Source organism: Genypterus blacodes, unplaced genomic scaffold (assembly GCF_046128005.1).
Source record: "Genypterus blacodes isolate CSIRO-AG114 ecotype Tasmania unplaced genomic scaffold, CSIRO-AGI_Gbla_v1 ptg000129l_1, whole genome shotgun sequence".
NCBI lineage: Eukaryota > Metazoa > Chordata > Actinopteri > Ophidiiformes > Ophidiidae > Genypterus > Genypterus blacodes.
In genome coordinates this window covers 1,304,629-1,332,500 of record NW_027466931.1, presented here as the reverse complement: position 1 = coordinate 1,332,500, position 27,872 = coordinate 1,304,629, and the positions used below count along the sequence as shown (strand labels likewise).

The window sequence follows — 27,872 nt, the reverse complement described above, 5'->3', positions numbered from 1 at the left end:
TTCTCCTCTTCCTGTGGTGTGTTTGAGGTGCTGCAGCAGCTTTGACCTTCATTTCAGACACAAACAGAGGTCAAACTTCTTTAACTTTGAGCTCTTTAGCACGTCTTGGGAAAACACTGCGTCTTTGTTTCAGCATTTTGTCTGTGACGGTCAAAGGCTCCTTGCTCAAAGGCACGTTGTCAAAGTTAGGGCTTACCTGATGCTGATTATCAAACAATATATACATTAAATATATATCGTTTTTCAGAATTATAGATCATCATACATGAATATTCATACATTGTACAAAAGGCTACATTGTTGTACAAATCCAATGTCCCTCTCTACACACACCTTCCATCACCTGAAGAGGCTCACCAGTCTGCTGCTGCCCCCTGCAGTAAATCAACAGAACTGTCATCTATCTAATGAGGACTTCCTGTTTCCTCTGATGTTTCACTTCAGGTGATGAACTGAATTAGTTTGTCAGGTTTTATGAAGGAAAACAAGCCTCATGTCTGCACTACATATTTAGTTTGGAGAGAAGAACAGATTGTAACTCTTTACTTAAAGCTGCAGGACCTATACAGATGAATGAGTTACAGTTGGCTGATTGATAAAGTGATAGAAGGACTTTGAGCTTTTGATAGATGAGCAGAGTTGAAGGAGGTGCAGAAAGACTCAAGTCCACCATCAGAAAAACACTTCAGTAAAATCATTTAGCTGCTGCTGATAATTGTACTTTAGTTTAGTTCATTTATATTGTTCCTGACTTCACAGCGTTTTGGTTTGGATGGAATTTTAGACTTCCAGGATGTTTCCTCTGAAGTCTGATCTGTCCTGGAAATTTACACTCAGATCCCTCGATGCCTCGAATTTTCTTCTCACGACTTCCCTCCTTCCCTTAAGAAGCTGCTTTGCAGGGAACTAAAAACAAAAACACATAAGTGAAACGTGTGTGTGTGTGTGTGTGTGTGTGTGTGCGTGTGTGTGCACGCGTGTGTGTTACATTCCTTTGGTTGTATCTATAACATTACTGTTATGAAGAGGTAATACTACTTAGACCTTTGCTTAAAGAAATACATCTTTACCTGCTTTATTCCAAAACAAATGTAGGCTCAGTGGCATAAGGTGTGTGTGGTGTCATGGAGAATGGTGACATCATTTGATCCATACACTTACCTTGAAATGCACTTATTATATGGAATGAGCCTCTAAATCACACAAACAATTAAAGGAAACTTTCGTTGTTTAAAATTATACAAATCCCTGTTAGGGTCCAAAGTTAAATTACAAAAACAAGGATATTTCCTTTTGTTTGCACACGGCACACTACTACCCCTTACCGATAGTGGCGCTGCGTGCAAACGTCAACTGTTAGCTGACTACTACAGGCTAAACCTAACTGTGATGGCAAGATGGTAAGCGGAGATAGGGGAGGGGGGAGTATGAGCAGTCCAAATCCACTTCAGTCGTGGCTTCACAGGGGAACTAAAAGGACGAAGTCTGCGGATCAGAAGGAGGATATTTTAAACAGCCTGAACGACGGTGAACGGAGTGCGAACGTTAGCAGCAACATAATCAGTGTGAAGTGTCCACAGCACCGGGAGCTGGCTGCAAAAAGCGCAAAACAGTACAGAAAAATGACCCGAGTTATATCAACCTGGGATTCAGCTGGAGCGGGACGGAGGACGAGCCAAAGCCACAGTGTGTGTGTGTGTGTGTGTGTAGTGATGATCTCAGCAATGAGTCCGTGAAACCATTGCATCTCAAACGGCATCTTACAACAAAACACACAATGCTGAAAGACAAACCAGTGGAGTTTTGTGTACGCAAACGTGATAAACTGAGGCAGTCCACATGCGCAATTTAGTTCCGTGGTGCACCTGTGGTTTAAGCACAGGAGGCTTCTTATCGTGCCCAGCCTCCGCATAGCGAAGGCAGGTAAGCCGCACACAATTGATGAACAGCTTTGTTTACCATCAGCAAAAGAGATGATACACATTATGTGTCGTGAGAAGATCGCCAAACAGTTAAATTTGGTGCCACTTTCAAATGACACAGTGTCGCGGAGAATAGGAGCCATAGCAGATGACGTCAGCAAGACACTGATTGAACGCATTAAAAATAGTCGCTATTATTCCATCGAACTGGACGAGACTACTGATGCTGCAGGTTTGGCCAATTTGCTTGTTTATGTCAGATATGAGCATGATGGTGCAGCTTAGGAGGACTTCCTGTTCTGTCAGGCCTATATGAGTTATACATAGTTGCCAGAATGCTGTGTGTTTGAAGTACAGTTGGTTGTGTTTTTGATTTATGTTCTCACATGCTGTGTGTTTGTGTGTATGCGTGTTTGTGAATGAAATGCAGTTGTTATTAATGTTCGTGTGTGTGTGTGTGTGTGTGTGTGTGGGAGGGAGGGACTGCCCCATATAGGAGAGTTGTTCATATGAGAGTTCTAGTCTAATATTCTTATTACATTACATTACGATCACTTGGCAGACGCTTTTATCCAAAGCGACTTACATTACATTACCACCCTTCGCAGAGGGGGGAGCAATTGAGGGTTCGGTGCCTTGCTCAGGGGCACCTCGGCACTACCCACTGAGCCACTGCCTCCCTCTTATGAGGAATAAATGTGCTTCCTGTGTGTATTTTGCATAGCAGCTGAATAGGCTCGGCCTACGCTACTGTATTTTAACCCCCGCCCCTAAATGTCTTGGTAGTTCTGCAGGCTGCCGATTGTGAAAGTGAATGTGTTTGAACTTGTTTGTGTTGACTTTTTCAAGGTGTTCAGGTAGGAAATCTTTATTATTTAAGTGAATTAATATCACAGCGTCACGCGTAATGAGTTATTATACATCTGTTAGATTTTTACGTTCACTTCTTAGTGGTGGAGTTTATAACTTTATATTACAAACACGATCTAATGTAGCTCTTTACTTCCGCCTCTGGTCTCGTTTCAACAGCACTCTTTGTGCAGCTGTAATGGTTATTTAAGTTTCATATCGTGTGGCAAGATACATTTTATTTGTGTGATTACAATATTACTGTAATTCGGAGTTTGTACAAGCTGATCGCTTCTATTTTAAAGCTGATCAGATGATAAGACTGAGTTTTGTTTCTCTGCGCTCAGGTGACTTACCCATTTTATTCACGAGGAGGAAGTTAAGCCTCGTAAATAAACACAACGGGCGAGTTGTGGTCGTTTGAAGGTGAATTTTAACACACACACACACACACAAACACACATACATATGCACACACACACACACATGCGCACACACACGCGCGCGCGCGCGCACACACACACACACACACACACACACAGACACACCCACACACACATATACACACACACACACACACATATACACACTTTAAAACAGGGGTGTCAAACTCAGGCCAATGTGCAATTATATTTGGCCTGCGAGATAATATCAAATGTCTGCTAGAGCGCCCGCCTTGTTTAGCGCATGCACCGCTAATACTACACATCCCAAAATGCTTTGCGAGTGCGTTCCCTGTGACATCACGAGCCAACTCGATTTGTTCAACCTGCAGCTTCAGGGGCGGGACCGCGTCATCGCAGACATGTACGCTGCGGTGAGCGCTCTTCAAACTAAGTTTTGCCTGTGGGAGAGTAGGATGCTGCACGGGAACTCGGACCATTTTCCGTGCCGCCAAACCATGAAAGAGCAGGTCTCTACCTCCGTGTTGCCAAGTGCACAGTTTGCTCAACAAATCTACGTACTCAGCGGCGAGTTTACGATTTGCCGACTTTGAAACCCAGAAATGTAGGTTTGGAGTGCTTAGTAATTAGTTTGCATTTGACGTGGAACGCGCATCAACCAACCTCCAAATGCAGCTGATTGAACTCCAGTGTGTGTAGTGACACGCTCAAGTCAAAGTATGACTCTGTTTCTTCGTTTCATCCCAGACACAATTCCCCAACAACTCCGTCCCCAAGCTGCTCAAACGCTCTCTATGTTCGGCAGCACAGATCTATGTGCGTCAGAGGAAATCAGAGTTTAGCAAACTGAGCCTTTCTTTCTGCACTTTTGTCTTGCCTGACCTAGAATAGTTGAATTGATGGATTTTCATTGAGGGAAATTATAATTTTATTTGGGTTGTTCTGTTGTTCTGTGAAAAAAAGGTTTCCATTGAAAATGAACTTGAAAGGTTACAGATAGAGAGAGGCATAATAATTATTTTCTTTTATTTATTTAGATAAGAATAAGAAATGAATGTCACTCTTATTTGAAAATCGGTTTCTCATGTGTTAATAGTAAGCTGTGCTTGTTCCAGACCTAATGTTTAAGCTAAACTTAAGTATGTTTCCATATGAAAAAGTTAATCATTATATATCCGGAGAGAAGGGAAAACAAACACAATTGTAGTCCTATTTTCAAGAGATATGGAGTCTGGCCCACGACTGAATCCCAGTTTTTTATTTTGGCCCACTGAGTATTTGAGTTTGACACCCCTGCTTTATATGATAATCAAACTTACCTTAACTTAACTGGAAGATGTGGAGCTTAATTTCCAAATGCTAATGCTAACTTGTTTTTAGGACCTCATTAATGAGACACAACCCTATTGATTATGTCCATGTATGAACTTGATTACAGTGAGAACAAAGTAAAGGCATGAGGCTGAATATGGTGCAGTGTGTCTGATGAATGCCATCACCTCAACCTTTAACTGTCATTGTTATTGTCCTAAAAACTTATTTTATAATTGATGTGAAGCCAATAAAGACTTTTTGTTCTTCATTTTTCAGATCTTCTGGATGTTGTCTGTTCTGCTTTGGGTATTCGCTGCCAGCTTTCATCTCCAAAGTCACCTGAGCAGAGGTACATTCATACTTATACCAGACGTACAGCAGCTCTGCAGTACTTTGAGGTGAAGTGATGCAGATTTCATGTTAGTTCATAACAAATCACCTTTAACTGAGTGTATAGATTCTAGACAGTAAAGTCTGGATGCCGAGTTAATTGACCAATATACATCAATATATGTGAGTTTTAGCGCCCCCTGTCTTCCCTCCCTCTTTGTCTGATGGTCTTTATTTCAGGGAGCCTGGAAGTCCCCTTAATCAGCCTGTTATTATTTTTTCAGTTGATAAGGACCATTTATATTTAGATTGAAGAATTTCATCAAAAACATTTTACTCACACACACACACCTCTGCCCTGCCTATTGAGCTAGCTGGTTAGCAGTCATGTTAGCCACAGTATGTTAGGTGCATAAATATACATCTAACCAATGAAGTGTCAATTTGTGCGTTATGTGAGTGTTTGTCTGCCAATGATATCCTGTAGAGTCGCTGCAGGGGAAGTGAGGACTGGAATCGGCAATCTTTTTACACACTCTCTTTATACATGAAGGTTTCTCTGGAGTTTTTCCTCATCTCCCTAGAGAGCTCTGTATGTGGTATTGAGCTATATACAAATAAAATGTACATGACTCGTTTTCACTCTGAGCTCACTAATGCCCCCTGGTGGGAAACATGTAGGAAAGACCATTGCTGTAAAACAATGGATCTAATTTAATTCTTGATTAACACACACATTTCCTCACATTCTTTGCGAGTGTACAGACCACAAACAATGTTGTTAAACAAGAAGAGAAGATTTGGGGTAAACAGTGACAGAAAACAAAAAGAAAAGTATGAATGCAAGAGGAGTTAGAAGTTACTTGTGTGTTTCCAGTTCAGTCTCAGGTGATTGATGCGCCTCAGCCAATAGCAGCAGCGCTTGGTGATGACATCATTCTGCCATGTCACCTGGAACCTCCTGCTGATGCATTTGGCACGATTGTAGAGTGGACGAGACCTGATCTGAGGTCAGAGGTTATACACATATGGCGTAATGGTTTGGAGCTTCTGGACTATCAAATCCCAGCATACAGAGGAAGAACGTCACTGTTCAGGGAGGAACTGAAGCACGGAAATGTTTCACTGAAACTCTCCAATGTGAAACTCTCTGATGAAGGAAGATACAGATGCTTTGTTTCCACCGTGCATAGACGCTGTTACTCTGAGCTGACTGTTGGTAAGTAGAAACATGTTCATGATTGGTTTGCATTTGTTTATTAATATTTATGATCTGAGGACACATGGACATGTGAGTGTAAGAACATCACTGTGGTTCCTCCTCTCTCCTCATCCTCAGGCTCAGCGTCGTCCCCTGTGATAAAGATCAGTAAATCCAATGATGCAGTGATGTTAGAGTGTGAATCTGCAGGCTGGTATCCAGAGCCTGAGGTGCGTTGGCTGGACGCTGAAGGAAACATCGTCTCTGCTGGACCTACAGAGACGCTCAGAGGTCCTGATGGTCTCTATAATGTCAGCAGCTCAGTGACTGTGGACAACAAACACGGCAACACATTCACCTGTAAAGTACAAGAGACCAAAACCAGCCAGACCAGAGAGGCACAGATACACGTTTCAGGTGAGGACACGTTCTCTAAATGAGCCGATCCTTGTCTTGATCCATGAGCAGCTATGATGGACATTTGGTCAATCTGTCCTCAGCTTTACATTTGAACTTCTAAAGACCTCTCAGGAACTCAGCCCTGTCCTCATTAAGTGACTGGTTGACTCATTTCACCATCGACAAATACAGTTTAGACTGACTGTGTCCACATGTGAGGGGGTCATGATGTCTGTGTCCACTTTGACTGAAGCATCATGGACACCAGTGTTCAAGCCTACAAGAGGCTTTGATCCTGTTCATAGAAGGGAAGCTCACATGTGTAACTGACATTCAATGATTGATTGATTTTTGTCTGTTGTCTGTTTCATCATGTTAGATCATTTCTTCAAGTTCAACAATGATCACAATACCATTATTGTGTCCACCGTGATCATTGCTGTCCTGATCGTGTTCACCGTATTCCTTAACTTGGCGTTACGCAGAAGATGCAAAGTAAGTGACGTCATCATATCCATTGAACATGTTGTGATGTGATCTCATTATGTGAGTTTATGATTCATTTGTAGTGACGCACTACACTGCATTTTACACAAACACACTCATTTGCAGACTTATTGACTGTCAAAGTTTTCCTGTTAATGCGGTTAATCACTTATTACAAAATAGATTGATTATCCTCAAAACTAATGGAGAGATTAATAAAGTAAAGTTGAGTGAACATCAAGCCATAAGCAGCAAACACTGAAGTCCAACCACAGTTTACTCATAATTTGGTTTCTTTACATTTAAAGTCATCATGTTGTGTTCGTGGAGGTGTAACAGAGTTCAAACCTTCACTTTAGGATTGAGAGGCAGAACACCAACAGACCAGACTAGCAGCTTATTTTAAGGTGCAGGATGGAGAGAGTTGTTCTCCTGCCACGCACACGCACACGCACACGCACACGCACATGCACACACACTCAAACACAGCCCTCTCTTGTGTATATTGACCACACAAGGCTCAGATTGCTGCAGATGAAGGACACAGAGGTTTCTTCTCTTCACCTCGATGTTTAAATGTTTGATCCTTTTCTCCACATGGTGTTCATCTGATTTGTTTCAGTTTCTGTCAGATAAATTGAGTCTTTCCTCTGAGAGCAGGAAGACTCAAGTCCTTTTCAGACCAAAACCAGAACCACCCACAGGTCCAAAACCAACAGAGGCAAATGTTCTCCCTTATGATGACAGGAAGGAGACATTTGAACAGAGACACATCCTGTATTGATCATCTGTGTGTCTGATAGGGGCAGACCGACTTTCGAGAGGTTACCAGCGACATCCTGGAGGGAATTAATTAAGAACTCAGAGAGGTAAAGAAACAAAAACATGACAACAACATGAGAAGAACATCAGCTCAACATGGTTTAATCTTCCTCCTCCAGGTGGAGAAAAAACTTAATGAGACTCAGCAGGAACTGGGGAGGAAAGGAGCTGAGGAAGAAAAAGAGACTCTCTCACTTTCAGAGTAGTGAGAGTGTAAGTAAGCTTTCTTAGTTTTTTTTTCTTTTGTTTGTTTTTTGTTTATCCTCTTTCCATTTTTTCGGGTTGTGTTGTGTGTTTAGTTGTTTGGTTTGATTGTTTTTCCCCATAGCTGGATGTCATGGATGTTGTTTGTTCTGACTCCTGATCTGGTATCGATCGATCAAGAAAAAGCTTTTGATCGTGCTGAACACAAATATTTTATTTATTTTTATAAGTTGTTTGACTGCATTTGGTTTTAATTGCGGTTTTGTCAGTAACATGAAAATCTAGTCTATTGTGACATTCTGAATTTTCATGATGCGTTCATCTGAAGCTTGAGTTCAACTTACAGAGACTTGTGGTGTCATTAGAATGTTCTGTGTTCTGATGTGGAGGAGGAGGTCTTCTTTGGACGAGTGCTGTCATGAATGTTAATGTATATGTGTATGCAAATGTATGTTTATGAAATGGATTATATTTTTAGAATCTGATGATCGTCTCAGAATCTTGACGGAGACAATCGACAATCTTACAACTCTGTTAATGTGTTTGTGTTCTTTATATTTTTGTATTTCTCATAAATGTTGTTGTTAAATGGTCTTCTTTAACACTCTCTTTGTCTTGGTGTCCACAGTATGTTAGCTGCACAAATATACATCTAACCAATAAAGTGTTTGTCTACCATTGATATCCAGTAGAGTCGCTGCAGGGGAAGTGATGACAGGAACCGGAAATCTTTTGACACACTCTCTTTATACATGAAGGTTTCTCTGGAGTTTCTCTGAAGGCTTCTCTGGAGTCTCTGACCAACATATTTTTGTGTCCGTATACAGTATCAGTCAATCAAAGCAGTTAGGTCTTTAAGTGAAGGAGCATTGAACCAACAGGCTTCTGTTGCACCTGTATAAACCTCACACATCTTAAAGGAGCCGTGACAAAGCAAGATAAAGAGAAGCGACTCAAGCAGGCTGATGCACAGAGCCGGGACCTCCATGCTGTCTGGTTGTCGGCTGACAGGTCTTTGACTGACAGGTCAATATAAAGCTGGAGATCCTCCTCTTCCTGTGGTGTGTTTGAGGTGCTGCAGCAGCTTTGACCTTCATTTCAGACACAAACAGAGGTCAAACTTCTTTAACTTTGAGCTCTTTTGCACGTCTTGAGAAAAACACTGCGTCTTTGTTTCAGCATTTTGTCTGTGACGGTTCAAAGGCTCCTTGCTCAAAGGCACGTTGTCAAAGTTAGGGCTTACCTGATGCTGATTATCAAACAATATATACATTTAATATATATCATTTTTTCAGAATTATAGATCATCATACATTAATATTCATACATTGTACAAAAGGCTACATTGTTGTACAAATCCAATGTCCCTCTCTACACACACCTTCCATCACCTGAAGAGGCTCACCAGTCTGCTGCTGCCCCCTGCAGTAAATCAACAGAACTGTCATCTATCTCATGAGGACTTCCTGTTTCCTCTGATGTTTCACTTCAGGTGATGAACTGAATTAGTTTGTCAGGTCTGATGAAGGAAAACAAGCCTCACGTCTGCACTACATATTTAGTTTGGAGAGAAGAACAGATTGTAACTCTTTACTTAAAGCTGCAGGACCTATACAGATGAATGAGTTACAGTTGGCTGATTGATAAAGTGATAGAAGGACTTTGAGCTTTTGATAGATGAGCAGAGTTGAAGGAGGTGCAGAAAGACTCAAGTCCACCATCAGAAAAACACTTCAGTAAAATCATTTAGCTGCTGCTGATAATTGTACTTTAGTTTAGTTCATTTATATTGTTCCTGACTTCACAGCGTTTTGGTTTGGATGGAATTTTAGACTTCCAGGATGTTTCCTCTGAAGTCTGATCTGTCCTGGAAATTTACACTCAGATCCCTCGATGCCTCGAATTTTCTTCTCACGACTTCCCTTCTTCTCTTAAGAAGCTGCTTTGCAGGTAACTAAAAACAAAAACACATAAGTGAAACGTGTGTGTGTGTGTGTGTGTGTGTGTGTGTGTGTGTGTGTGTGTGTGTGTGTGTGTGCGTGCGTGTGTGTGCATGTGTGTGCACGCGTGTGTGTTACATTCCTTTGGTTGTATCTATAACATTACTGTTATGAAGAGGTAATACTACTTAGACCTTTGCTTAAAGAAATACATCTTTACCTGCTTTATTCCAAAACAAATGTAGGCTCAGTGGCATAAGGTGTGTGTGGTGTCATGGAGAATGGTGACATCATTTGATCGATACACTTACCTTGAAATGCACTTATTATATGGAATGAGCCTCTAAATCACACAAACAATTAAAGGAAACTTTCGTTGTTTAGAATTCTACAAATCCCTGTTAGGGTCCAAAGTTAAATTACAAAAACAAGGATATTTCCTTTTGTTTGCACACGGCACACTACTACCCCTTACCTATAGTGGCGCTGCGTGCAAACGTCAACTGTTAGCTGACTACTACAGGCTAAACCTAACTGTGATGGCAAGATGGTAAGCGGAGATAGGGGAGGGGGGAGTATGAGCAGTCCAAATCCACTTCAGTCGTGGCTCCAGAGGGGAACTAAAAGGACGAAGTCTGCGGATCAGGAGGAGGATATTTGAAACAGCCTGAACGACGGTGAACGGAGTGCGAACGTTAGCAGCAACATAATCAGTGTGAAGTGTCCACAGCACCGGGAGCTGGCTGCAAAAAGCGCAAAACAGTACAGAAAAATGACCCGAGTTATATCAACCTGGGATTCAGCTGGAGCGGGACGGAGGACGAGCCAAAGCAACAGTGTGTATGTGTGTGTGTGTGTGTGTGTGTGTGTGTGTGTATGTAGTGATGATCTCAGCAATGAGTCCGTGAAACCATCGCATCTCAAACGGCATCTTACAACAAAACACACAATGCTGAAAGACAAACCAGTGGAGTTTTGTGTACGCAAACGTGATGAACTGAGGCAGTCCACAGTCCACATCGAACTTGACGAGATGATGCAGGTTTGGCCAATTTGCTTGTTTATGTCAGATATGAGCATGATGGTGCAGCTTAGGAGGACTTCCTGTTCTGTCAGGCCTATATGAGTTATACATAGTTGCCAAAATGCTTTGAAGTACAGTTGGTTGTGTTTTTGATTTATGTTCTCACATGCTGTGTGTTTGTGTTTGTATGTATGCGTGTTTGTGAATGAAATGCAGTTGTTATTAATGTTCGTGTGTGTTTGTGTGTGTGTGTAGGGAGGGAGGGAGGGACTGCCCCATATAGGAGAGTTGTTCATATGAGAGTTTTAGTACCAATTTGTACAATGTGGCTGTGACTGACAAAGGCCAAATTAACATCAACATTAACAATCAACTGTATTTTAACATCGGCCATAGTGATGGTACTTGGAGAGCCAAATATTTTCTGAGGTGGTACGCGATGTAAAAAGTTTGAGAACCACTGTTGTGTAGGATTGTACAGACATCTATATATCTATCTATCTATCTATCTATCCTGGGAAAATGACACAAGTCATCGACTTTTCGTGGCGTATGAGGAAGTGTTGTGAGGGCGATTCCAGTCCAGTAGGTGGAAGCATTTACATTTTTTGTGTACAGGCCACAAACAATGTTGTAGAAAAGGGAGATACGTGTTTTGGTAAACAGGGGCAGAAAACAAAAGGAGGAGTATGAATGTATGACGAGTTAGAAGTAACTTACGTGTTCCCAGCTCCGCCTCCCCCCCACCCCTAAATGTCTTGTGAAGTGCGGCAGCTGCTACATGTGAAAGTGAAAGTGTTGTTTGCGTCGACTTTTTCAACATGTTCAGGTAGGAAATCTTTATTATTCAAGTGAATTAATATCACAGCGTCACGCGTAATGAGTTATTATACATCTGTTAGATTTTTACGTTCACTTCTTAGTGGTGGAGTTTATGAGTTTATATTACAAACACGATCTAATGTAGCTCTTTACTTCCGCCTAGGGACTCGTTTCAACACCACTCTTTGTGCAGCTTTAATGGTTATTTAAGTTTCATATGGGACAAGATTCATTTTAATTTTTGTGATTACAAAATTACTGTACTTCGCAGACATTTACAAGCTGATCGCTTCTATTTTAAAGCTGATCAGATGATAAGACTGAGTTTTGTTTCTCTGCGTTTAGGTGACTTCCCCCATTTTATTCACGAGGAGGAAGTTAAGCCTCGTTAATAAACACAAGCGAGTTGTGGTCGTTTGAAGGTGAATTTTAACACACACAGACACACACACACACATATACACACACACACACACACAAATATACACACTTTAAATCAGGGGTGTCAAACTCAGGCCAATGTGCAATTATATTTGGCCTGCGAGATAATGTCAAATGTCTGCTAGAGCGCCCGCCTTGTTTAGCGCATGCACCGCTAATACTACACATCCCAAAATGCTTTGCGAGTGCGTTCCCTGTGACATCACGAGCCAACTCGATTTGTTCAACCTGCAGCTTCAGGGGCGGGACCGCGTCATCGCAGACATGTACGCTGCGGTGAGCGCTCTTCAAACTAAGTTTTGCCTGTGGGAGAGTAGGACGCTGCACGGGAACTCGGACCATTTCCGTGCCGCCAAACCATGAAAGAGCAGGTCTCTACCTCCGTGTTGCCAAGTGCACAGTTTGCTCAAAAAATCTACGTACTCAGCGGCGAGTTTACGATTTGCCGACTTTGAAACCCAGAAATGTAGGTTTGGAGTGCTTAGTAATTAGTTTGCATTTGACGTGGAACGCGCATCAACCAACCTCCAAATGGAGCTGATTGAACTCCAGTATGTGTAGTGACACGCTCAAGTCAAAGTATGACTCTGTTTCCTCGTTTCATACCAGACACAATTCCCCAACAACTCCGTCCCCAAGCTGCTCAAACGCTCTCTTTGTTCGGCAGCACAGATCTATGTGCGTCAGAGGAAATCAGAGTTTAGCAAACTGAGCCTTTCTTTCTGCACTTCTGTCTTGCCTGACCTAGAATAGTTGAATTGATGGATTTTCATTGAGGGAAATTATTATTTTATTTGGGTTGTTCAGTTGTTCTGTGAAAAAAAGGTTTGCATTGAAAATGAACTTGAAAGGTTACAGATAGAGAGAGGCATAATAATTATTTTCTTTTATTTATTTAGATAAGAATAAGAAATTAATGTCACTCTTATTTAAAAAAAATCTGTTTCTCATGTGTTAATAATAAGCTGTGCTTGTTCCAGACTTAATGTTTAAGCTAAACTTAAGTATGTTTCCATATGAAAAACTTAATCATTATATATCCGGAGAGAAGGGGAAACAAACACAATTGTAGTCCTATTTTCAAGAGATATGGAGTCTGGCCCACGACTGAGTCCAAGTTTTTTATTTTGGCCCACTGAGTATTTGAGTTTGACACCCCTGCTTTATATGATAATCAAACTTAACTGGAAGATGTGGAGCTTAATTTCCAAATGCTAATGCTAACTTGTTTTAGGACCTCATTAATGAGACACAATCCTATTGATTATGTCCATGTATGAACTTGATTACAGTAAGAACAAAGTAAAGGCATGAGGCTGAATATGGTGCAGTGTGTCTGATGAATGCCATCACCTCAACCTTTAACTGTCATTGTTATTGTCCTAAATACTTATTTTATAATTGATGTGAAGCCAATAAAGAAGTTTTGTTTTTCATTTCTCAGATCTTCAGGATGTTGTTTGTTCTGCTTTGGATATTCACTGCCAGCTTTCATCTCCAAAGTCACCTGAGCAGAGGTACATTCATACTTATACCAGACGTACAGCAGCTCTGCAGTACTTTGAGGTGAAGTGATGCAGATTTCATGTTAGTTCATAACAAATCACCTTTAACTGAGTGTATAGATTCTGGACAGTAAAGTCTGGATGCCGAATTAATTGACCAATATTCATCAATATATGTGAGTTTTAGCGCCCCCTGTCTTCCCTCCCTCTTTGTCTGATGGTCTTTATTTCAGGGAGCCTGGAAGTCCCCTTAATCAGCCTGTTATTATTTTTTCAGTTGATAAGGACCATTTATATTTAGATTGAAGAATTTCATCAAAAACATTTTACTCACACACACACACCTCTGCCCTGCCTATTGAGCTAGCTGGTTAGCAGTCATGTTAGCCACAGTATGTTAGGTGCACAAATATACATCTAACCAAGGAAGTGTCAATTTGTGCGTTATGTGAGTGTTTGTCTGCCAATGATATCCTGTAGAGTCGCTGCAGGGGAAGTGAGGACAGGAACCGGCAACCTCTTTACACACTCTCTTTATACATGAAGGTTTCTCTGGAGTTTTTCCTCATCTTCCTAGAGAGCTCTGTATGTGGTATTGAGCTATATACAAATAAAATGTACATGACTCGTTTTCACTCTGAGCTCACTAATGCCCCCTGGTGGGAAACATGTAGGAAAGACCTTTGCTGTACAACAATGGATCTGATTTAATTCTTGATTAACACACACATTTCCTCACATTCTTTGCGAGTGTACAGACCACAAACAATGTTGTTAAACAAGAAGAGAAGATTTGGGGTAAATAGTGACAGCAAACAAAAAGAAAAGTATGAATGCAAGAGGAGTTGCCGTGGCTTAGTGGCTAGAGTTTCCGCCTAAGAACCGGAGGGTTGCTGGTTCGAGTCCCTGCCGAGGTGCCCCTGAGCAAGGCACCGAACCCCCAGTTGCTCCCCCCTCTGCGTAGGGTGGTAATGTAATGTAAGTCGCTTTGGATAAAAGCGTCTGCTAAATGATCGTAATGTAATGTAAAACTGAGTGAGATCAACTTAGGAGTTAGAAGTTACTTGTGTGTTTCCAGTTCAGTCTCAGGTGATTGATGCGCCTCAGCCAATAGCAGCAGCGCTTGGTGATGACATCATTCTGCCATGTCACCTGGAACCTCCTGCTGATGCATTTGGCACGATTGTAGAGTGGACGAGACCTGATCTGAGGTCAGAGGTTATACACATATGGCGTAATGGTTTGGAGCTTCTGGACTATCAAATCCCAGCATACAGAGGAAGAACGTCACTGTTCAGGGAGGAACTGAAGCACGGAAATGTTTCACTGAAACTCTCCAATGTGAAACTCTCTGATGAAGGAACATACAGATGCTTTGTTTCCACCGTGCATAGACGCTGTTACTCTGAGCTGACTGTTGGTAAGTAGAAACATGTTCATGATTGGTTTGCATTTGTTTATTAATATTTATGATCTGAGGACACATGGACATGTGAGTGTAAGAACATCACTGTGGTTCCTCCTCTCTCCTCATCCTCAGGCTCAGCGTCGTCCCCTGTGATAAAGATCAGTAAACCCAATGATGCAGTGATGTTAGAGTGTGAATCTGCAGGCTGGTATCCAGAGCCTGAGGTGCTGTGGCTGGACGCTGAGAGAAACATCGTCTCTGCTGGACCTACAGAGACGCTCAGAGGTCCTGATGGTCTCTATAATGTCAGCAGCTCAGTGACTGTGGACAACAAACACGGCAACACATTCACCTGTAAACTACAAGAGAACAAAACCAGCCAGACCAGAGAGGCACAGATACACGTTTCAGGTGAGGACACGTCTTCTAAACGAGCCGATCCTTGTCTCTGACCCATGAGCAGCTATGATGGACATTTGGTCAATCTGTCCTCAGCTTTACATTTGAACTTCTAATGACCTCTCAGGATCTCAGTCGTGTCCTCATTAAGTGACTGGTTGACTCATTTCACCATCGACAAATACAGTTTAGACTGACTGTGTCCACATGTGAGGGGGTCATGATGTCTGTGTCCACTTTGACTGAAGCATCATGGACACCAGTGTTCAAGCCTACAAGAGGCTTTGATCCTGTTCATAGAAGGGAAGCTCACATGTGTAACTGACATTCAATGATTGATTGATTTTTGTCTGTTGTCTGTTTCATCATGTTAGATCATTTCTTCAAGTTCAACAATGATCACAATACCATTATTGTGTCCACCGTGATCATTGCTGTCCTGATCCTGTGCGTATTCCTTAACTTGGCGTTACGCAGAAGATGCAAAGTAAGTGACGTCATCATATCCATTGAACATGTTGTGATGTGATCTCATTATGTGAGTTTATGATTCATTTGTAGTGACGCACTACACTGCATTTTACACAAACACACTCATTTGCAGACTTATTGACTGTCAAAGTTTTCCTGTTAATGCGGTTAATCACTTATTACAAAATAGATTGATTATCCTCAAAACTAGTGGAGAGATTACTAAAGTAAAGTTGAGTGAACATCAAGCCATAAGCAGCAAACACTGAGGTCCAACCCCAGTTTATTTATTATTTGGTTTCTATACATTTGAAGTCATCATGTTGTGTTTGTGGAGGTGTAACAGAGTTCAAACCTTCACTTTAGGATTGTCAGGCAGAAGACTAACAGCCCAGACTAGCAGCTTATTTTAAGGTGGAGGATGGAGAGAGTTGTTCTCCTGCCACACACACCAACACACACACACACACTTACTATAGTGATCATTTGTGTGTCTGATAGGTGGCGAAGAATCCTCTGTCAGCAGAGAAGAGGCTGGAGGAGATCGATGAAAAGCTGCAGGAGACCACAAAGATGGCAGGAATGCCTGGATGGAAAGAATGAAGAACATTTGAATAAAGAAGAATATGAAAGTGTGGTTTGAAAATTTGTAAATACATCAACCTGTAAATTATGTAAATGTTGTAAACTTTCCACCCAATTACCTACAAGGTAATAAACCATGGAAATTACTGTTCCACCTAAGAACTTCAATTATTGAATACAGATCAGTCAAACATTTATAAACTGCATTTTGGCTCTAACACAAAGCTTAGCAGATGATGAAATCACAATAACAGCTCCATGAAGTGAAACTTGTGGATTTCTATGTCTTCATTAGATGTAACCATGGTGATGGTTTTGCATTGATGTTTTGGTGTCATTGTTTGTACCGTCATCCTAACTGTTAGGATGACGGTACAAACAATGACAATCAGTCAACTGCAAGAAGATTAACTGTTAGGACCTAACAGTTAATCTAACAGTTGATTTCAGTCAGACGGTCAAGCAGATTAATTGTTTACAGTGTAACTAATCACGTGTCTAAACTTTGGAATTAAACTCATTTGGAGTTAACCAGTTCTAGTTTGTGTGCACTGGAGTGTGTTAGTGGAACTCAGCCTTTGCCCTGCTTAGTTACAGCTGGAGGTCAACTGCAAGGAAATTAACTGTACGTAAGGTTAATGATGGATGGGGGGAAGCCTGCAGAACCGAAACAGGACAAACAAACGAAGAACACTATTCTGCCCACAGGGTACAAATACAATAAATAAGCTGAATCTTAATAAAATGTAATCTTACAAGTTCTAAAGGTAATTCACCACATTCACGTTGGTTTTCATGGAATAATAGGGAAAAATAATCGTGTCAGATCCAAATAATGAATGCTCATGCTTCATGCACAACACAACAACACAACACAACACAACCACACACACACACTAAGTGCTGAGTCCATGCTGGAGGCTAGTTGAGGCATAGAACCACTAGCCTACTTTTGGACAGGTCACTCCTCCTATGGAGAGAACACACATGCACACACACGCACACACACAGACACAAGTACACACATACGCGCACAGACACAAGTACACACATACACGCACACACACACACACACACAAACACACTGATTTCATACAGTAATGTTTAAATTACTTCATGCTACAGAGTCGGAGTCACAACAGACATATTATAAGGTTGTAGTTCATGTTCGATAACATGGCAAAATACACTGTATAGTATAGTATAGTATGGTATAATATGGTATAGCATAGTATAGTATAGGTCGGGCTTCGTGTTGGAAGATAACGTAAGCCTTCCGTTACGCGAGTGGAGAGCGCGCGCTCCAGAGGCAGACGGTGTTCCAGAGGGGCGAAGAGATGATGAAGATGAAGATGAAGATGGGGGTGATGATATGATGAGCGCGTGAGGCTGGTGGCTGTGGCGCCGCTGCGTTTGTGGAGATTAACATTAAAGAAGTTGGATTGTATGGGTTGTAATCATTTTTCCTGAGAGGCAGAGGAGGGACACAGCAGGACAGAGATGGGGGACAAGTTCCGACGGACCGGGAGACTCGGGAGCCTCACGACCAAGTCCCGGGTCTCTAAGGAGACTAAGCTACGGCTGCGCGTGATCTTTCTGGATGACAGCGAGCGCACGTTTGAGGTGGAGGTGAGAGCGACAAACTCCAAACTGAGTGTGTGAATACACCATTTCTTTAAATTTATTATGTGTTTGTTCTCTCCAAACAATTTTATTATCATATATCATCAAAGATGTTTTAATTTCTATAATCATGTGCGACCGCTTGCTTTCAATCACAGACAGTGAATATTAGGAATTAAATGAGAGAGAGAGAGAGAGAGAGAGAGAGAGAGAGAGAGAGAGAGAGAGAGAGAGAGAGAGAGAGAGAGAGAGAGAGAGAGAGAGAGAGAGAGAGAGAGAGAGAGAGAATCCTAGTTCCTGCCGTCTTTGAGTTGAGTTGAGATGTCAGTTTCTGTTCAAGAGTGTGTTGTGTTTGCAAAGTAGCCCTCATGCTCTTTCTCACAGTTACCCGGCGGCCTCCAGGGAAAAAGAGGCATCTTTACAAGAGGAGCAAGAGAGACAGATAGGAGAGTCCAGGGACTGGAAAAGATGTGAATGGAATGTGAGCGGCTTGAAAAAGAAAGCGCTAAAAACATGATTTAACTCACCCTCTCTCTCTCTCTACCTCTCTCTCTCTACCTCTCTCGCTCAGCAAAAAAAGTGTTTCTTAGGGCGAAACTGGCACAGCGGGGCGATGATATTGCACCTTACAGATGAACAGTCATTCTGTATTCAGTGACATGTTGTGTCAGTTCACCATTTGGCCACCACAGGAAACGAAGAAAGTCTTCATCCTGTTTTGCCACTTTCTCTTGATACATTGCTTGTATATCAGCTATCACTGCTATAGATTCTTGATGAAACCTTTCGCCACTGTTTTCACTTTTCGGCGTTGAATCGATTGGCTTCAGCTGGCATAGAATCCTCGGAACGCAGCGCTGTCCTTCCGCGTCGCAAATCAGCGTGATCCATACATTGAGCAGAGTTTTCAACAAAGCTTGTAGCCAGTTTACAACAAAATGAGGCCACTAGAGGGAATTTGGAGGCATTTCCAACGCGTCACCATGCAAGAATGAGGTCCTCCATTTGATATGTGTTTGACATTTTAATTTGCTTTAGATTGAAGAAAGCTTTACCTACAACACCGGGTGCACCGGATATAAAGATTCCAGCTCGTAAAGTAAAACAAACAAAAACACTGAGAAACAACAGGACCAAGCCAAGACCACATCCGCACCAGTACCATACGGTTGAATAACTGTGTGGCTTCCCAGTTCCGAATTCCCCAATCACCGTTCACCTGTGACTCTCCCTTGTAGACTACGTGAATAATTACCTCATGTGCCCTCAGGTGCGCAAGTGGAGCCGCCACAACAATACAGCTTACCACGCACACGCACACATCATATAGCAAACATTTTATAGCACACATCAAATTGGCTACAACACAATGATTATGGCAAATCTTAAGGTGAACATTAGACTCTCTCTCTCTCTCCACACACCTTCCATCACCTGATGAGGCTCACCAGTCTGCTGCTGCCCCCTGCAGTAAATCAACAGAACTGTCATCTATCTCATGAGGACTTCCTGTTTCCTCTGATGTTTCACTTCAGGTGATGAACTAAATTAGTTTGTCAGGTTTGATGAAGGAAAACAGGCCTCATGTCTGCTTGTGGTTTGACTCTTTACTTAAAGCTGCAGGACCTATACAGATTAATGAGTCACAGTTGGCTGATTGATAAAGTGATATAAGGACTTTGAGCTTTTGATAGATGAGCCGAGTTGAGGGAGGGGCAGAAAGACCCCATTCAACCATTAGAAAAATACGGTGGCCGAGAACCGCCACCGCTGCAAATAAAAGAAGCGCTGCAAAAATAAAAAAGCTGGTGTGCAAAAAATAAAAAGCTGGTGCAAAAATAAAAAAGGCGATGCAAATAAAAGAAAGTCTGCAAAAAAGTCGGTGCAAAAATAAAAACGGTGATGCAAATAAAAAAGCCACAACGGAAGTGGGTTACCGGGGACTGTTTTTGCCGATGCACCTGTGTGAGTAGAAGACGACGCCGACGCACCTGTGTGAGGAGAAGAAGACGGCGACGACGACGAGAAGAAACTACGAATAGGAAAACGAACTAGAAAGTAAGTGAACATGATAGTGTTTAATGTCGCTACGTGTACTTTTTAATGTGTTATTTGGTTAGGCCAGGTAACCCCAGGTTTGAAGGTGAACTGGAGAATGCCGGCGTATTGTTAGCTTCGGCTAACACGGGGAGACCACTAACGAGAGTGGAAGCAACTGACGGCTACAGCTTATTACTATCGTTGTTGTTGTTGCTTGTATCATTAATAGTCATGCTAACAATAATCTAAGGCGTGGGTAACAATAGTTATTTGGATGAATGTGTAGTTAAAGCTGTGTGAGGTGGCCAGGGACTTTTGTGAAAATACCATGACCATAATGTCAGATTGAGGTATTGAACTGACGGCTAAAATGTTCATGCAATTTAAGTTCAAAGCATTTTAAATTACAGTAAATGTTGCAGTGTCCTGGCCTACACATATTTTACAAACTTCAATATTTATGTTCAAATTTGTTCAGCTCTAGTTCTGTCAATCAAATTTGAAGTGCTCACTGATATATTGTTTTTTACTTCCAGATATGGGAACCTGCAGATGGAGAGTCATGCACTGATTCAGCAGCTCTGGTAATTGTAGCTCCGAAACATAGTCTATCGTTCACACTAAGCCTTGTCTGAAAATATTGTCACACAATCAAGGCTTAAACTACTTAAAAGAATGTGTCACACTCACACACCTAGAGATCCATGTTTGTGTACATTATATTAAACATTTCATTTTTTTTTTTTTGTATTGCAAATAGACTGTTGTCAACACCGCACATTTTTATTGTATTTGATATCAGGAATGTGCTTGCAGCTTCAGCTTGTTTCTTTAAATAAAAAATAAATAAAAAAACTACAGACTGTTCTTTTTTTTTTTTTTAAGATTTTTTCAGGCATAGACAACTTTATTACAGACATTTGTACGTTGCTTTGGACAAAAGCCTCTGCCAAATGACAGGGGAGAGAGGAAAATGACAGCAGCAATATACAGCAGCAGCAAATACGACGCATAAAAAGAAGTTTGTTTTGGTGTTGTCACAACACAAATATGTCCCTAAAATTTTTACAGACCAGCCATGTTTTTCAGGGTGATGTAGTTCTCTACAGCTGATTCCCACTGCAAAGGAGCTCTTACACCACTCTGTCGTTGCAGTTCTCCAAAAAGAGTTTCATGCTCATCCCCAGCAGGAGTTGCTGGCACTGGCATGATGCTGGTGATGTGGTTCAGGGTTTGGGCAGATGCTGGGAAACCACAATTGCTAGGAGCAAGTACAGGAAAGTGTTTACACTGAGCAACACATCAATTAAGTTTCACTTTCATGGTCATTACAATTATCTCCAGAGTTTCTTACAGGACAAGGATGCAGAGACCCAAAGACAAGCAATGATCTTAGGTTAAACTAAGTATCAAATATTAGAGAAAGCATTGCACGTGAGGGAAAACTTTATTGTGAATCTTAAATTTTATAATCAAAATGTTACAAAATATTTTCAAGTGCATTCAAGTACACACATTTTAGAGCACCACATTATTTCAGTTTTTACGTAATTAATAATAAATAAGGTGACTCCAGGAGGTGAACTTTTGAAGAGATGCCTCTCCCTCAAGTCACTGAACAGATCCATCCAAAATTGGCTCCTAGATAGAAAACACAAATTCATCCAGGTCATCGTTCTTCAAGAGGTTTAGATTAATGTACAAGTCCACTTACTACTGACTCATGCCTTTTGGAGATTTCACTACAATATACCCTTGCCTTTAAAAAGCACAGCAATATACATTAAACTGAGAAATAATATAAATGCATACAGCAAATACAATAATCCAGGGTCAAGTAAAACATAAATGAATTAAAAGTGACAGAAACCTTTGTTTCCGGAACCAGCTTTCAATCCGCTGGTTGGATGTTGAAGTGCCATATATGTGGCTTTAAGCTCCTGCAAACTCGTCTGCATGCTCTGATCTCATGGTACATTGAATGGCGGCCATTATTCCATTTTCAGTGCCGCAATCTGTGCGGAGCCGCTTTGGAAAAACTCCATGCTCAACTACACAGTTGATGTAGTTTTGAGCAATTACTGAAGGGTCGTTGTTCGTCTTTCCACAATTCAGCCACATAATTTTTCTGGAGAAGCCATCAATGCAGCCACTTATGCCAATTCCAAAAGGTTTTAATTTATTATACCCATCAACGTGCCAGGTTTCGTTTGGTCCCATTGAATGATATGCCCTTCGAACAAATCTACGTCTGCAGCGATTCTCTGTTCCACATGGATCCAGCTCTGCCATTAGGTGCATCGCATCGTCTTGTCTGACGACAAGAGAGTGTTTCCGTTTCAGAATCTGCCACATCGCTCTATACCCTAAAAGCTGGCCTGATCCCTTTAGCTCCTCGGAAATAGCTGCCTGCACAGTAGCAATTGGAGTGTAGTTGATCCTTCTGGTCAGGCTTGCATGTTTTAGTCTTTTTTGTAGATTGCGAAAACTGACTGATATGTTGTGTTTGGTTTTCAGTAAGTCCACTATTATTTCATAACTATGGCCCTCTGTGAAATATTTTTGGATAAGTTCATCCACTGGAGTACTAGCTTCAGGACCTGAGGGGTAGGACGGAGGACACTATATTAGAGGCTAAATGATGAACTGCATAATGAACATTTTCAATTTTTACAGAGAGGTGAATAAATGAGATTGTTAAGATTATCATGTGTGGGTGACATGGTAGTTAGTGATTAGAGTTATTGAGGAATCAAGCTATTCAATGCACTCGTTAAAGTTAATTAATTGAAAATGTCTTTATATAAAAGTAGCACAGTGCAAAACACTCAAAATTGTTGCATAGGATTTTTTTACAGGGATCAGTAGCCTACTAGACTAAGAAACTTTCTTAATTTTTCATGTCTTCAAATTCATTGTATTCCACATGCCTCTGTTATGGATTTCACCATATGAAGTGGTATATTCATGACTAACAGACAGTATATTCTATGAAAAAGCATAGCAATCCATCATGTTTAAGAACCTCATTAACTGTCAGAAAGAAATGTACCTTCATCTTGAAGACTCCTTAGGAACCTGACATTTCTACAGCATGAGCCACAATATACCAGGACGGATGGAAGGTTCACCCCACAGAATGGACAAAACATGACCTGGTAAATGACAAAGCAAAAACAGTCAAGTTTAGGATTCAATCTGACATTATGGTCATGGTTCTTTCTCAAAGGTCCCTGGCCACCCCACACAGCTTAAACTTCACATTCATCCACATAACTTCTGTTACCCACACCTTAGATTATTGTTAGCATGATTATTAATGATACAAACAACAACAACGACAGTAATAAGCTGTCTTCACTGTAGATAGTCACCACAAGACGAGCTCACTCACAGAGTCACAGTCAGATGTTGGTCTAGAAAGTGTGTCTCCAATGCTGCTGAAGCTGTTTGAATCTGAAGCTACTTAAATAAATGAGTGTGATGGCATCACGCTAACAAAACAATGTCATCCAATAACTCAAACTCCAGCTATGATGTCAAACTGACATCTGGCCGGACTCGTTAGTGGTCTCCCCGTGTTAGCCGAAGCTAACAATACACCGGCATTCTCCAGTTCAACTTCAAACCTGGGGTTACCTGGCCTAACCAAATAACACATTAAAAAGTACACGTAGCGACATTAAACACTATCATGTTCACTTACTTTCTAGTTCGTTTTCCTATTCGTAGTTTCTTCTCGTCGTCGTCGTCGTCGCCGTCTTCTTCTCCTCACACAGGTGCGTCGGCGTCGTCTTCTACTCACACAGGTGCATCGGCAAAAACAGTCCCCGGTAACCCACTTCCGTTGTGGCTTTTTTATTTGCATCACCTTTTTTATTTTTGCACCGACTTTTTTGCAGACTTTCTTTTATTTGCAGTAGCGTTTCTTTTTTGCAGACTTTCTTTTATTTGCATCGCCTTTTTTATTTTTGCACCAGCTTTTTAATTTTTGCACACCAGCTTTTTTATTTTTGCAGCGCTTCTTTTATTTGCAGCGGTGGCGGTTCTCGGCCACCGTAGAAAAAGACTTTAGTAAAATTATTTAGCTGCTGCTGATAATTGTACTGAAGTATTACATGTACTTATTTGGATACTTTCCTGACTTCACCGCGTTTTGGTTTGGATGGAATTTTAGATTTCCAGGATGTTTCCTCTGAAGTCTGATCTGTCCTGGAAATTTACACTCAGATCCCTCGATGCCTCGAATTTTCTTCTCACGATTTCCCTCCGTCTCTTAAGAAGCTATTGTGAAGCTAACTAAAAACAAAAACGCATAAGTGAAACGTGTGTGTGCGCGCGCGTGTGTCACATTCCTTTAGTTGTACGTACAGTACATCTTTACCTGCTTTATTCCAAAACAAACGTAGGCTCAGTGGCATAAGGTGTGTCTGGTGTCATGGAGAATGATAAACTCAGTCATAAAGGTGACATCATTTGATCCATGCACTTACCTTGAAATGCACTTTATATGGAATGAGCTTCTAAATCACACAAACAATTAAAGGAAACTTTCATTTAATTTAAATTATACAAATCCCTGTTAGGGTCGGAAGTTAAATTACAAAAACAAGGATATTTCCTTATTTAAAACAAAAAAAAATATATTATTATATTTTTCTGGAGGTTTATTGTGGAAGCCATACAAATTCTTTGTACTCTATCTGTTCCGGGAAAATGACACAGGTCATCGACTTTTCGTGACGTATGAAGAATTGTTGTGAGGGCGGTTCCAGTCCAGTAGGTGGCAGCATGTACATTTTCTGTGTTCCCAGCTCCGCCCCCCTCCCCGCCCCCAGGTGAGTTCCGCAGGCTGAGGCTGCCACATGTGAAAGTGAAAGGGTTTGAACTTGTTTGCGCCGACTTTTTCAACATGTTCAGGTAGGAAATCTTTATTATTTAAGTGAATTAATATCACAGTGTCACGCGTAATGTGTTATTATACATCTGTTATCAGGGGTGCCCAATACGTCGATCGCGATCGACCGGTCGATCGCAAAGGTAATGTGGGTCGATCGCAATGGCATTCCAAAAAATGGCGCTTTCTTTTTTTTCTTTTAGCTTATCGGTGAAAGTAAGCCGACACCGGCAAGTGCGCCGTTGCACACTCGGCCGAGTCGGTGGTGGTTGGTCTTTTTAAAAGTAGCTCCCAAGCTGAAAAAGTGTGGGCACCCCTGTGTTAGATTTTTAAATTCACTTCTTAGTGGTGGAGTTTATGAGTTTATATTACAAACACGATCTAATGTAGCTCTTTACTTCCGCCTCTGGTCTCGTTTCAACACCACTCTTTGTGCAGCTTTAATGGTTATTTAAGTTTCATATGGTGTGACAAGATTCATTTTATTTGTGTGATTACAATATGACTGTACTTCGCAGACATGTACAAGCTGATCGCCTCTATTTTAAAGCTGATCAGATGATAAGACTGAGTTTTTTCTCTGCGCTCAGGTGACATCTCCATTTTATTCACGAGGAGGAAGTTAAGCCTCGTAAATAAACACAACGGGCGAGTTGTGGTCGTTTGAAGGTGAATTCTAACACACACACACACACACCCTTTAAATGATAATCAAACTTAACTGGAAGATGTGGAGCTTAATTTCCAAATGCTAATGCTAACTTGTTTTTAGGACCTCATTAATGAGACACAATCCTATTGATTATGTCCATGTATGAACTTGATTACAGTAAGAACAAAGTAAAGGCATGAGGCTGAATATGGTGCAGTGTGTCTGATGAATGCCATCACCTCAACCTTTAACTGTCATTGTTATTGTCCTAAATACTTATTTTATAACTGATGTGAAGCCAATAAAGACGTTTTGTTTTTCATATCTCAGATCTTCTGGATGTTGTCTGTTCTGCTTTGGATATTCGCTGCCAGCTTTCATCTCCAAAGTCACCTGAGCAGAGGTACATTCATACTTATACCAGACGTACAGCAGCTCTGTAGTACTTTGAGGTGAAGTGATGCAGATTTCATGTTAGTTCATAACAAATCACCTTTAACTGAGTGTATAGATTCTGGACAGTAAAGACTGGATGCCGAATTAATTGATGAATGTTCAATCAATATATGTGAGTTTTAGCGCCCCCTGTCTTCCCTCCCTCTTTGTCTGATGGTCTTTATTTCAGGGAGCCTGGAAGTCCCCTTAGTCAGCCTGTTATTATTTTTTCAGTTGATAGGGACCATTTATATTTATAACGACCTCTCAGAAAGAATTTCATCAAAAAAATTTTACTTCAGGGGCTGGGGCCGTGTCACAAGCGGACATGTACGCTGAGGGAGTAGGACGCTGCCAGAAAACTTGGGCCATTTTCCGTGCCGCCAATCCATGAAAGAGCAGGTCTCTACCTCCGTGTTGCTAAGTGCACAGTTTGCTCAACAAATCTACGTACTCAGTGCCGAGTTTACGCGGCGATTTGCTGACTTTGAAACCCAGAAATGTAGGTTTGGAGTTCTTGGTAATTAGTTTGCATTTGACGTGGAACGCGCATCAACCAACCTCCAAATGGAGCTGATTGAACTCCAGTCTGTGTAGTGACACGCTCAAGTCAAAGTATGACTCAGTCTGTTTCCTCGTTTCATCCCAGACACAATTCCCCAACAACTCCGCCCCCAAGCTGCTCAAACGCTCTCTATGTTCGGCAGCACAGATCTATGTGCGTCAGAGGAAATCAGAGTTTAGCAAACTGAGCCTTTCTTTCTGCACTTTTGTCTTGCCTGACCTAGAATAGTTGAATTGATGGATTTTCATTGAGGGAAATTATTATTTTATTTGGGTTGTTCTGTTCTGTGAAAAAAAGGTTTCCATTGAAAATGAACTTGAAAGGTTACAGATAGAGAGAGGCATAATAATTATTTTCTTTTATTTATTTAGATAAGAATAAGAAATGAATGTCACTCTTATTTGAAAATCGGTTTCTCATGTGTTAATAATAAGCTGTGCTTGTTCCAGACCTAATGTTTAAGCTAAACTTAAGTATGTTTCCATATGAAAAACTTAATCATTATATATCGGGAGAGAAGGGAAAACAAACACAATTGTAGTCCTATTTTCAAGAGATATGGAATCTGGCCCACGACTGAATCCCAGTTTTTTATTTTGGCCCACTGAGTATTTGAGTTTGACACCCCTGCTTTATATGATAATCAAACTTAACTGGAAGATGTGGAGCTTAATTTCCAAATGCTAATGCTAACTTGTTTTAGGACCTCATTAATGAGACACAATCCTATTGATTATGTCCATGTATGAACTTGATTACAGTAAGAACAAAGTAAAGGCATGAGGCTGAATATGGTGCAGTGTGTCTGATGAATGCCATCACCTCAACCTTTAACTGTCATTGTTATTGTCCTAAATACTATTTTATAACTGATGTGAAGCCAATAAAGAAGTTTTGTTTTTCATTTCTCAGATCTTCTGGATGTTTTCTGTTCTGCTTTGGATATTCGCTGCCAGCTTTCATCTCCAAAGTCACCTGAGCAGAGGTACATTCATACTTATACCAGACGTACAGCAGCTCTGCAGTACTTTGAGGTGAAGTGATGCAGATTTCATGTTAGTTCATAACAAATCACCTTTAACTGAGTGTATAGATTCTGGACAGTAAAGTCTGGATGCCGAATTAATTGACCAA

The 27,872-nt window shown here is 41.2% G+C and overlaps 1 protein-coding gene and 3 long non-coding RNA genes across 27 annotated transcripts in view; 3 read left to right on the top strand and 1 right to left on the bottom strand.

Moving 5' to 3' along the window:
* The first annotated feature begins 1,436 nt into the window (after positions 1-1,436).
* Positions 1,437-27,872, top strand: part of LOC143010661 (hemicentin-1-like) — a 68,865-nt gene continuing 42,429 nt past the window's right edge. For 14 of the 24 annotated variants that reach the window (XM_076163111.1, XM_076163125.1, XM_076163115.1 and 11 more), the window contains exons 1-7: positions 2,683-2,779; positions 3,119-3,197; positions 4,766-4,838; positions 5,697-6,038; positions 6,159-6,437; positions 14,742-15,083; positions 15,204-15,482. In XM_076163111.1, coding sequence (XP_076019226.1) covers positions 4,775-4,838; positions 5,697-6,038; positions 6,159-6,437; positions 14,742-15,083; positions 15,204-15,482 — 1,306 coding nt within the window. In that variant the 5' untranslated portion in view covers positions 2,683-2,779; positions 3,119-3,197; positions 4,766-4,774. Of the gene's footprint in view, positions 1,710-2,130; positions 2,155-2,682; positions 2,780-3,093; positions 3,198-4,765; positions 4,839-5,696; positions 6,039-6,158; positions 6,438-11,192; positions 11,725-12,062; positions 12,140-13,602; positions 13,676-14,741; positions 15,084-15,203; positions 15,483-27,872 lie in introns of those variants that run through there. The other 10 variants (XM_076163119.1, XM_076163113.1, XM_076163106.1 and 7 more) reach the window with 9 other exon arrangements.
* LOC143010685 (uncharacterized) lies at positions 6,923-8,613 on the top strand. The gene is made up of 2 exons (XR_012964836.1): positions 6,923-7,774; positions 7,847-8,613. It is a non-coding gene; the product is annotated as an uncharacterized LOC143010685 (long non-coding RNA).
* On the bottom strand, positions 21,010-24,080 carry LOC143010681 (uncharacterized). The gene is made up of 4 exons (XR_012964830.1): positions 23,896-24,080; positions 23,242-23,344; positions 21,705-21,830; positions 21,010-21,450 (listed from the first exon to the last, which is right to left on the bottom strand). It is a non-coding gene; the product is annotated as an uncharacterized LOC143010681 (long non-coding RNA).
* On the top strand, positions 25,036-25,732 carry LOC143010687 (uncharacterized). Its single transcript, XR_012964838.1, has 2 exons — positions 25,036-25,109; positions 25,605-25,732. It is a non-coding gene; the product is annotated as an uncharacterized LOC143010687 (long non-coding RNA).